This window comes from Hyperoodon ampullatus, assembly GCF_949752795.1.
Source record: "Hyperoodon ampullatus genome assembly, chromosome: 13".
Taxonomy (NCBI): domain Eukaryota; kingdom Metazoa; phylum Chordata; class Mammalia; order Artiodactyla; family Ziphiidae; genus Hyperoodon; species Hyperoodon ampullatus.
Genome location: NC_136926.1, coordinates 27,839,773 through 27,850,900, shown reverse-complemented (window position 1 = coordinate 27,850,900; position 11,128 = coordinate 27,839,773). Strand labels below are relative to the sequence as shown.

The 11,128-nt window shown below is 67.4% G+C and overlaps 2 protein-coding genes across 4 annotated transcripts; both read right to left on the bottom strand.

Moving 5' to 3' along the window:
* Window positions 1-989: 989 nt before the first annotated feature.
* Window positions 990-2,156, bottom strand: GP1BB (glycoprotein Ib platelet subunit beta). Its single transcript, XM_079717952.1, has 2 exons — window positions 2,061-2,156; window positions 990-1,823 (listed from the first exon to the last, which is right to left on the bottom strand). Exons 1-2 carry the CDS (start codon window positions 2,068-2,070, stop codon window positions 1,216-1,218), a joined length of 618 nt encoding a protein of 205 aa, XP_079574078.1. The 5' UTR covers window positions 2,071-2,156; the 3' UTR covers window positions 990-1,215.
* A 169-nt stretch (window positions 2,157-2,325) lies between these two features.
* On the bottom strand, window positions 2,326-10,445 carry SEPTIN5 (septin 5; the record flags this gene model as incomplete). Of its 3 annotated transcripts, XM_079718101.1 has the most annotated exons (12): window positions 2,326-3,295; window positions 3,404-3,506; window positions 3,624-3,759; window positions 3,844-3,940; window positions 4,735-4,836; window positions 4,925-5,042; window positions 5,148-5,282; window positions 5,361-5,484; window positions 5,723-5,809; window positions 5,912-6,008; window positions 10,241-10,251; window positions 10,403-10,445. In XM_079718101.1, 12 exons carry the CDS (start codon window positions 10,443-10,445, stop codon window positions 3,239-3,241), a joined length of 1,110 nt encoding a protein of 369 aa, XP_079574227.1. In that variant the 3' UTR covers window positions 2,326-3,238. The 3 variants fall into 3 exon arrangements, with proteins under 3 accessions (XP_079574227.1, XP_079574228.1, XP_079574229.1); XM_079718102.1 differs by lacking the exons at window positions 10,241-10,251; window positions 10,403-10,445 and adding an exon at window positions 6,615-6,701; XM_079718103.1 differs by lacking the exons at window positions 10,241-10,251; window positions 10,403-10,445 and adding an exon at window positions 6,609-6,695.
* Between the last annotated feature and the right edge of the window lie 683 nt (window positions 10,446-11,128).

Here is an 11,128-nt window from a genome sequence, read left to right as displayed (position 1 = left end):
CAGAGGAGCCGGGGGCCTTCCTGTGCCAGGCAGCTGGGGCTCAGGCCCGAGGCTCCTTGTCAGGGTCCTGTTTGGGGTGAACAGCAAGCAGCCTTCATTGTTCACAGGGCCAGACAGGTGGGGGCCACACCTAGGGTGGGAGCAGGACCCCAATAGTGGGAAATGCATCAGCCCCTCTTTGGGTCCGCCAGGCCCTCATTAGCAGCCTGAGCCTCACTGGGACACCCACAGAGGATTTCCAGGCCCCGGTGGCTCAGCCTGGGTCCAGGGCTGGGACAGGGAGACAGGGACTGAGAAACAGAGGTGCCTTCCTGCAGGAGGCGGCAGCCAGGTGGAGGACACGATTCAGAGACCCTGCAACCCCAGGTGCCTCCTCACCCCTGCAGGGAACTTACGTGGACCCCAGCTCACAACGCTTGCCCCCTCCTCACCTGCCCTCCAGAGCTTCTCGCTCATATGCCCAGGAAGCATCTGCTGGGCCACCCGACCGCCCTCACCATCCCCAGTGCATCCCTGATACCCTGAAAGCTGCCTGTGTGGCGCAGTCACTGCCTTCAGGGAAACCTCACACCCTGGACTGTCCTCAGAGCCACCTGGAAGACCCTGACTGACTCCCGGAAACCGCCACTCTGAGCATCTGCTCTTTCTGGCAACTACACTTCCTGTGGGGTCCTCACCGTCCCCACACTGTCCTGTCCAGTGTCCTCACTGCTCCACAGTGTTCTCACTGTCCACTGTCCTCACTGTCCCCCGTGTCCTCACTCCCGCCAGTGTGAGCACTGTACTTCCAGCTCTTCTGTGCCTTCTCACTAGAACTTCTGGGAGAGTTGGTGGCAGGTGAGTTCACTCCCAGACCTTGCACGCGCACCAGAAGGTGATTTTGGGTGTATGAACATGCGATGTGTCCCCTTGAATCATCCCCGGAGCTCTTTCTGGGTTTGAGGGGGGGATTCCGAGTCGCACGGTGCAGAGATCGGTCGGATGGGGAGCAGGGTTTATTCGCACTGGAGATGGCGTGGGGGGCTCGACTGGTCTGGGCAGCGGCTCGCCCCGGGCCCGCTTCGGCATCCAGGTCCAGGGTGTGTGTGCGTGTCGCCAGCGGTGCGCGCGCAGCAGTGGGGCCCCTGCGCGCGGCCGCGGGGGGGCGCGTCTGGGAGATCGTGTGGGCGGAGGACGCGGCCGGAGCGGGGGCCGTCAGTGGGCCGGCCGCATGGCTCAGCGCCAGTCGCTCGGCTCGGGGGTCGCGGGCTCCGCCGCCAGCGGGGTAGTCAGCGGCCACCGGCGCGCGGCGCGGGCGCGCAGCCTCCGCAGGCGGCACAGCAGCAGTGCCAGCAGCAGCGCGTGCAGCAGCCCGAGGCAGAGTAGCAGGAGCTGCGCCGCTAGCGCCCCGCGGCAGAGCGCGCCAGGCGGGCAGGCGGCGCGCAGCTCCTCCTCCGCCAGGTAGGACAGCAGGCGGCCCCGTAGCGCGGGGGGCGCGGCGCAGCGCAGGTCGCGGTAGGGCTCGCGCTCCAGCCGGCCTGCCAGCCAGGCGCGCAGCGGCACCAGGTGGCAGTCGCAGCGCCAGGGGTTGGCGCCCAGGTGCACGGCACGCAGCACCGGCAGCGCGTCCAGCAGCCCCGGTGGCAACGCCGTCAGGTTGTTGCCCGTCAGCACCAGTTCGGTCGTGTCCGGCGGGAAGGCGGCCGGCAGCGAAGCCCACGTCAGCCCGCGGCGCCCGCAGTCCACGCGCGTCCCCGCGCAGCGACACGGGGCCGGGCAGCCAGCGGCCGGGCGGCCTGGCGGCGCGAGCAGCAGAAGCATTAGGCTCAGCGCCCCGCGCGGCCCTGGAAGGGAAGCGCCGCGGTGAGCCCGACCCTTGGGGCTCCTGGGCGGGGTCCCGGGGCACCCGCGTGTCCCCCCCATCACCCGCGAGCCTGTCCACCCCGACAGCCTGGCACACCGGCTGGAAGTGCCCTCGAAGTCTGACCCAAACCTCTCCCGACTACAGCCCAGAGGACAGAGCACCTCCCCACCGGACTCTACTCAGGGAGCGGCCGGGCCCGGGCAGACCCCAGACTCACCGGAGCCCATGGCGAGAGGACAGCGGTCCAGCTAGCTCTGGAGCGCCAGGCAGCAGCCGCAGAACCGGGCGATAAAGCCGCCCCGCCCCTGCCAGGCCCCGGCGCACCCGCCGAACCGACCACAGCCCCGTCGCCCTTCAGAAATAACCCGTAGGCCAAGCCGGCAGCGCAGATAGAGCGCTATCGCCAGGCTGCCGGCCGACCGGGCTTCCGCCCCACTCACTCCCAGGGGCGCACGGAGCACTCGGACACCCTCTTCGACGTTCACCAACATTGTTCTCCTGTCACCAGGACAGGACGCAGCATTCACAACTGAACAAACTGGAGAATGGGGCTTGGGGGCAGGGATCATGCGGGTGGAGGGATGGGGGACCAAGGGCTCAGGAACCCGGGGCAACAGTGCTGCTGGGGGGAACAGGCCTCCAGCGACCAACAGGGAAGGGTGGTCCAGGGATGGGGGTTGCCAGTTTGCCCACCACCCACTGCTCCTGGAGCCGGGCCATGGCCGCGGGGGAGGGGCGTAGGCATTTACAAGCATCCCAGCCCCATTATTCCTCCCCAGCAGCCAGCTAGCCTCCTAAGGTCTGGAGGGATCCTAATTGCTTCGGCTGTCCAACCTGCCCGCTGAGCTACTTGGTGAGTGGGTGAGGAGGTAAGAAGGACCTGGCCCACCTCAGCACAAAGTGAGGGCTCCCAAGTTCACTCTGCAGCACTGGGCAGGGAATAGGCCCATGATCCCGCGGACCTGCTCCCCTATTCTGCCTTGGTTTACCCGCCCATCTGAGTAGGGCCTGGAATCTAAGTGCTGTGACCTTCTGGGTTGGGGGGAGATCTCAGAAGTCACCACCCAACTTAGCTCCTGCTCCCCCAAGGCCAGAGAGGGCTGGTTGTGGGGGCCATTGTCCAGGCCCCTTGGAAGCAGATACAAATGAGGGGAGGGGCTGATGCTGAGAATAAATTAGCGCTGGCTGGGGGCTGCGACCCCGCGTCTCTGGGTCAGTTCAGGAACAGTAGGGAAAAGTCCAGGTCTGGGCCACTCTGGAATTGGGGCTGTGTCCAGGCCTGTTGGCGATCCAGACGAATCCGGGGTCGAGTCCAGGCCAGTTGGGGTCCAGGGGTGGGAAGGGCCAGCCTGGAAACTGGCAGTATATCCATGGAAAAGTGGGGCTGTGGTGGGGTCACTGGTCCTGCATTTGCTGCTTCATTTTCTGCAGCATCTCCTGCATGCGCCTTAGCTGGGGGGTGGGGGCAGGAACAACAGAGGGTGGGGTGAGAAGTGCGACGGGACGGGCCTGGCCCTGTCCCCACCCCCAGCCCCTGCTCCTCCCCTGCTGCCTACCAACCTCCTCATCCTTCATCCTGATGAGCTTCTCCGTCTCAGCATCGGGGGTTGGCAGTGGCAGGATGGGGATGGGGCTCTCCATGCGGCTGTCCTGCGTCAGTTTGCTGCAGGGTGGACACCAGGGATAAGCTGCTGGGGGTTGGGCTGACCCTCGATACCCTGTGGCTCCCACACCTCTGGGTGGGGGTCAGGGCAGGTCCGAGGGCGGGTGGGTCACGCACCTGGTCATCTGCTGGATGCAGTGCGCTCGGTAGTTCTCGTAGTGCACGTCGCATGTCACGTCCTTGAGGTCATGCATGTGTGTACGGATGAGCATGTTGCGAAGCTTCACGAAGTCGCAGTGTGCCTGGTTCTCCACTGTGGGCAGGGGCGGGCAGTGGGTGAGGCGCCGGCCCAGGGGAGCCTTCCCACCCAAATGCTGTGCCCCAGGCCTTGACTCACCCTCCACGATCCCCCAGGGGTACAGGCGCCCCCGGACCCGCTGCCCCTTGGCCTCCACCACCGTGTTGCTGCCGATAACAGCGAAGGGTGCGCTCTCCTGGGGGGGCAGGTGCAAGGGCTCACTCCCAGTTAGCACGGGTGTGGGGTCAGTGGTGGGAGAGGGGCACGGGCACTAAGCACCTGGTCCGCCCTCCAGAATCACCATCAACAACCTCTCCCCAAAGAGACCCTGTTGTCCCCACCTCTGGCCTCTCTGTTGCCAGCTGAAGCCAGAACTGGTGCAGCTTACACCTTAGGGCTTTTGCTGGGCCGTGCCCATCAGATGTACCCCCCTCCTGATTACCCCCCCACCAACAGCCACTCCATCTAGTGCCTCCCCATTCCTTTCCCAGGGCAGAGCCCATGCCTCTGTTAGTGATACCCCTGCTGACTTCGGGGTGAAAGGTCCACACTGCTCCTGGCTCGGTGGCCACCTGTCCCCAGCTTGGGCTTGCCATCACCACTCTAACCCCTGGGGCACTCAAAGCCACCCCCCTCCCCCCAGAGCTCAGAATTCTGGGAGCCAGGACATGCACAGGCCTGGGGCCATTGGACTAGTCCCTTCTGCGGGTGAAGCATGGCGAGGGGGCTGAAAACAGGGCCAGGGTGGGGGCCTGGCCAGTGGCTGTGCCTTTAGATCCTGGCAAGCATTCCATGACCTATTAACTACATGGGGACCCAATTACACAAGCCAGCGGGGGACCTGGGCCGCCCTAGCCCCAGCCCCAGGTGAAGGCTCTACAGCCTGGACGAAGGACTCCTGCCCCCCAGGTCAGACCTGGGCCCTGGCCCTCCTCCCGACCTGGTGTAAAGTGGCCTCTGGGTCCCCTACCACCAGTGCTGCAGCCTCACCTTCAGTTCCCGGTCCTGCTGCTTGAAGTCCTCGTCCTCGTCCGAGTCACACTCAGGAAACTGGTACACGTGGATCCCAAACTTGTCGATCTCCTCCCGGATCTGCGGCAGGCAAGGGCCATCAGGTGAGGGGCTGGTGCCCTTGGCCCCACCAGAGTCCCGGCTGCGCCCCGCGGCCGCACAGGCTCACCCGCTCCTTCAGCTTCCGGATCTCACCGGGGACGAGACAGTCGGCTTTGGCAATGAGGGGCACGATATTCACCTTCTCGTGCAGGGCTTTCATGAAGCCCACGTCCACTGGCCGCAGCCTGTGGAAAGCAGCCGGGGCGAGGGGCTCATGGGGTAGGGGTGGTGGGAGGGGGCGCCGCAGGGATGGGCAGGACCCGCACCCCTGGCCCAGGGTAGCCACCTACCCGTGCCCAAAAGGGGAAATGAAGTACAAGCAGCAGTGCACACGGTTGTCCTGGATGTTCTTGCGGTTGAGGCCGCTCTCGTCCCGGAAATACTGCTCAAACTGCTGGTCCACGTAGTCGGTGATGGGCTTCCAGCTGGGGGCAGGGGGCACATGAGGCCAGGCTGGTGGCTGGTGGCCGGGGGCCAGGGCAGACCGGGCAGGGCTTCCTCACCACTCAGAGTTGTTGACGGCGTCCCCAAAGCCTGGTGTGTCCACAATGGTGAGCTTCAGCTTGACCCCCTTCTCCTCAATGTCCACCGTGTGCTTCAGGATCTCGACTGTCTGGCTGATGCGCTCTGTGGCAGGGCGGGTGGGGGGATGGTTTGGAACAGCCTCTGTGACCCTCACTCCCACCCTGGGCAGCCCAGACCCTCGTTCTCATCCCTGGCTATGTGGCCCAGCGGTGATCTGGACCCTGAACGGGAGACCCATGCTTCGGGGACAGAGGAGCAGGGCTGGACCTGGAAGGAGCCCTCGGAGAGGTCACCCAGCAGGGGATGGTGGCAGCGCCAGGGCCGCGTGGGGCCCACTCACCCTCAGCACTGAGCAGCTTCCGCTCCTTGTACAGGTCAGTCAGGAAGAGGCTGTGGACCAGTGTGGACTTCCCCAGGCCCGACTCCCCTGCCCTCAGGTGCAGTGAGGAAGTTGGGTCAGGTCCCAGGCCCCAGACAGAGCCTGGCTGCCAGTGCCCCACCCCCCCGCCCCGGAGGCCGGCCCACTCACCTGCCACCATGAGCGTGAAGTCGAAGCCCTTCTTCACAGACTTGCGGTGCACCTGATTGGGCAGTGTGGCGAAGCCCACGTACTGCTTGTCGATGTCCTGGCAGGGGCGGGCGGGTCAGGGGCATGCTGGGGTTCCTGGGGCAGCCCGGTGCCTTGGCCCCTACCCAGCTCAGGCCAGGGGGCAGCAGGGCAGGGTCCCCAGGGAGGGGGCATCTCAATGGCAGAAGTGGGTGAGGGCCTGCGGGCAAAGGCCCTGGAGGTGGAAGGCAGGTGGGGGTGGAGGGTAGAGGTGACCGCGAGGGCTTCACAGGGACCGAGATGGAGTCTGTGTGCGTGTGGAGGGGGGTGGCAGGCACAGCGGGCAAGGCAGTGTCCCCCCTTGGGTGGTGCGCAGAGGGCACCAGGACCCAGACCCCTCAGACACGCCCAAGGCCCTCAGAGGCTGGAGAAGCCCCCACCTCAATACTCACCCCTCCCGAGTGTAAGGGGTGGGAGGCCCCGTCTGGCCCCGATCCAGCCGCGGGGGTGGCTGGCTGCGGCGACGGCGGAGCAGGGGCTATTTATAGACAGCGGCGCCCAGCCTCCCGCGGCCTCCGGCGCCCACCCCAGGACCCCGGCCCTGCGGTCCCCGTCGCATCCCCAGTCCGTGCGCGGGGGGCGGGCGCACAGCTGACCCACCTTCCGCTCCCCTCTCCACACACACCTTGAGCCGCCTCTGGGCCTGGGTCCGCGGCGACAGCAGCTGCTCCACCAGGCGGTCCTGGGGTGCCGCCAGCGAGTCCATCGCAGCGACCCCGGGACCTTGCCCACTGCGCTGGGGCCCAGTGTGCGTCAGGCCCACCCGGCGTAGCCGTGCGCCAGGGGCTTGCGCGCTGTGCGGCCCCGAGGCCCTGTTCTCGCCCCCGGGTTACGGGTTACGGGACGCGGGAGCGGGAACCGAAGCCCGGAGGGGCGGCGCTCACGCGATGCCGGGATCCCAAGGCCACCAAGCCTCGTCCGGCCCCAGGCGGGCCTGCCCCTGGCACAGGCGGGCCCTCGCGCCGGAGAGGAGCGCGCGGTCTCCGGGAGACAGTCGCCTGGAAATTGGGCCGCGCGGGCGGAGCCACGGAGCGGAGGAGGGCAGGGCCCAGCTCGGCGGGCTGGCGGGCGGCTGCGCGCGGAGCGGCGCGGCTCAGGCCGTCAGTCCAGCGACTGCACAGCCGGGTGGGCGGGGGGGCCGGGTCCACGGCCGGGTCTGCGCTGCCGCGTCCCGCCTGCCAGAGGGCGCCCGAGTACGCCCCCATCCACGCGCGCGCCCGCGGGAGCCTGCCCGGTCCCCCTACTTTCCCGCGGCGGTGTCACAGAGGCGCCCCCAGCTACCCATCGACGCACGGCCCGCCCCTCGCGTGTGTGCGCGTGTGTCTGGAGAATTCTTACCGCCGTGGCCGCCGAGAGAAGTGGGGAACCTGCGAGGGCAGAGCCCACCTCCCCACCCAGGCCCGCGGAGGCTTACGTTGGGGGAAGGGAGCGATCAGACCACTAGATGCCCAACCCCTACCCCCACCTCTGCAAACTTGGAAGCTGTGGCCAGTGCGTAGCTCCACAAACCCGCCGGCCAGCCCTGCGCTGCCACCTCTGCCCCCAGACAGCTGCTGCCAGCAGAGGTAGGGGGTGCTGGAGTGAACCCTTCCCCCTAAGGGGGACACTCCCTCTGAGCTTCCACCCTGCTCTCACTTACAGGACTGGGCAACACAGGGCCTGGAGGGCTCCAGCCAGCTCAGCCCTCACACCTGTGCGGCCACCCCAGGGACTACAGGGGTCTCCTGAGCCCCCAAACCCTTCCTCACTGACCCTGCCCACAGGACCCACCAGAATCTGAACAAGCCAGCACCAGCCCTGTGGCAAGGGAGGCCTGCAAAGGAGCTGGGGATCCAAAGAGACGTGTCCCTGGACTGTGCGTCACTGGGAACAGGAGGCCCCACAGTTCTCCCCCACCTAGGCCCTCCCTTCTTGGCTCCCCGCTTAAGGGGCCTCTGTCCCCCTGTCTAGGCTCATGCTGCTGCTGTGTGGCCTGGAGGCCGCTGGCACCTGGGGAGGAGGGGTGGGCCCACTGCTGGGAACAGGGGAGCCTTTCATCCGAGAAGAGGTGGGGGGAGCCACAGGCCCCAGCTCTCCAGCCCGCCCCCAGCCCTGGCTCTGAGAAAGCCTCCGCGCTGGCCTCAGCCCTCCACCACGCGGACCTGCGAGGGGCCTTGGGGCTGAGTCCCACCCAGCCTCCACCCCCCGCTCCAATTTAGACATGGCCCCTCGGCCCACTTCCTGCCCAGACAGGCTGACATCTCGGGCCCAGGGCATCTCCAGGAGGACAGACAGAGCTGGCACCCCACAGCCTGGTGCCTGATGGGCTCGTTGCCCCCAGAAGGCCTCAGTTTCCCCATCGGTAAGGCACAGCCTCAGTGGAGGTCCGGGTCAGGGGGACAAGACCAGCTCCCTGCCTGCCTGCCCTGTCTCCTGACTTCGTCCAGATGGGGCCTGGGGATTCCCTGGGGTATCCCCAAGGAAGGGGCCTTTCCACTCCCTTTCTCTGGCCCCCGAGGCACAACAAATACTCCTTAGGACTTCCCGAGCCACAGACGCTGCTGCGCCCACCTCCTCCCCACCTCCTCCTGGTGCCTGACACTCTCGAGGCATTTCCATTCTTAGAATCATCACCCCAGCTGCCAGAGCCAATGAAGGCCCCACCACTGCTAGAGGTGGGGTGGGAGTTGGGGGAGGGGGCACAGAGGACCACCAGAGCCCTCCCCACAGTCTGAGACGGGTGGGCACAGAGGGGGCCCACAGAGCTCCCCTGCCCCCTTTCCCAGAGTGCAGACAGGCTGAGGCTCAGTAACACCAACAATGGAACAGCAAAGTTACTGCAGGCTTCCGGCTCCCCCAGACCCATGCGGAGCCTTCCCCAAGCACCGGGCTCCCTGGCCCTGCTCCCAGGGGACCCCACACCCCACCCACATAATGCTCTCTCCCTCTGGTCCTGGGAGCAGGGGACAGGTAAGGCTGGTCCTAGCTGAGCTCCAGGAGGGGCAGACAGGCCTGAAGGGGCTCGGGCCTCAGCAGGGGGATCCCTGAGTGCCCGCAGGCCCAGGAGAAGGGGGGGGCCGGTCTCCCAGGCCTTCGCTCTTTCTCTCCCTTGAACAATAGCTTGATGGCAGTGTGTCCCTGCATCTCCTTCATTGTTTGACCCGCCACAATGGGGAGGCAGCTCTTGGCCCAGGCTCCCCGGGGAGCCCCTTGCTAGCAGGGTGAGGTGGTCGCGGCCCCTCCCTGTGAGCCTCACCCGTCCCAGGGTGGGGCGTATCCCTGCTAGGGGCCTGGCACTGGGCAGGAGTGACTCCCAGCCCCCACCCCACCTGCTGGGCCACTCCTGGCCCGCCTGCCGCACCTAGGCCAAGACTTTGGGTTCCACCCAGCATCCACCCAGGGTGTGAACCCCCATCCCAGATGAGGGTTGCCAAGGCCACCCTGGTGCCAGAGTTGGGCTCTTCTTTTCTGCCCTAAACATGGCTGAGCTCAAGCCAGAGAGGCCCCCAGCAGGGCTGCCCCAGAACCCCCAGCTCCCCCCGGTTACCCACCCCACGCCCTCTTGGGGTCTCCTAGCTGTTTAAACCTGACCTCAGCTAGGTTCACAGCGAGTGCCCAGGCCAGCCTCCTGTCCGGCCCTCTATTCCTGGAGGCTGGGGTCCAGGCTAGCCCTTTGAGAAATCAGTTTGTACCCCCTAGATCTGAAGACTGGTGCTGGGCACCGGGATGACTCAGACCAGGCCCTGGAGGCTCCCAGTCTGGGGAAGAGGCCTGGCCACAGATCAGCCCACTCACATTGGTGTGTGCGGAGAGGAGGCATAAGATGCAGAGAAGTGGGTGGGGTGGCCAGAGGCTCCCCTGTGGGGCTGCTCAGGGACTGGCCCTGGCTGGTGGACTCGGACCCCTCCCCCAGCCCGTAGCCTTTCATGACCATGGCCTCACACAGGACCCCCAGCACACGGCCACGGGCCAGGTCAGCAAGGAGAGGCTGGTGCTGGACCAGTGGGAGAGGGGCACCCGGCCCATCCCCCATCGGGGAGGAGCGCACGCCACGCCTCGAGGGTCAGGAGCCAGGCCCGGAGGCACTGCGGCCGCTCCTCCCCTCTGCAGCCCCGGGTTGGCGGCACTGCCCAGGCTGACAATCGGTTATCGGTTATCGGTTATCGCGACAGAGCGGGATGACGGCCGGCGGGGGCGCGGTCGCGTTGGGGCGCCGCGCGTTGGTGGCACAATGGGTGACAGCGGGTCGGGTGAGCGACGGCGCACACGTACCTGCTTGTCCTCTGCGGGTCGGGTCGGGGTCGGGTCGGGGGTCGGGTCGGGGTCCGGGCCCAGGCCGGCGGGCGGGGGAAAGACCGAGACACACGGTGAGAGGCGTGCGGGCGGCGGGGACAAAGGAGTGCGCGCGCGCGCGCGGGCGGGCGCCGGGCTCACCTGGGGTCGCCAGCTTGCTCTTGTACCGCAGGCCTGTGCTCATGGTGGCCGCCGGGGGGACGTGCGCGCGGGCGGGGCGGCGACGAGCGGAGGCCGAGGCCGGGCTGCGGGGTGACCGGCCCCTCCGCGCCGCCGCCCGCCCCGCCCGCGCTCCCGCCAGCCAATCGGCGCCCGCCGCGCCCACGCGCGACCCGGCGCGGCCAGCGGGGGCGGGGACCCAGTCGCCCCTACAGACCCCGCGCCCGCTGCCTGGGGCGACGCCCTCGCCTCCAGCCGCCCGGACACCGCGAGACCCGCTCTGCACCCACCGCCGCGGCCGCGCCCCCTGCCCACCTCCCCTCCCCGCTGCCGGGCCCCTGCCCACGTACCCCGCCCTCCACCCCGTCCCTGCCCACAACCTGCCCCCCTGCCCAGACCCGGGCTGACTCCTCTGCCTTCGTGGGACCCCAGTCCAGGCCTGACCTCTGGCCATCCTTGGTGTGGCCCGCCTGTAAAGCCTGCCCCTGGGGTCCCCCCCCACCGGCATGCTCTGCCCACTGAGGTCAGTGGATGCCCCTCCTCACCTCATCAGGATGGACGCCGGAGGCTTTGGCCTGGGGAGTCCTGCTCCTGGCCGTGGCAGGAAAGGTGATGGTCACTGTGCGGAAAGCTTGATGCGTGGCGGGGGGCCAGCCCCAGCTCCTCTCCTGCAGCTGCTCGGTGCTGTGTGCGCAGCTCTGCAAGCCC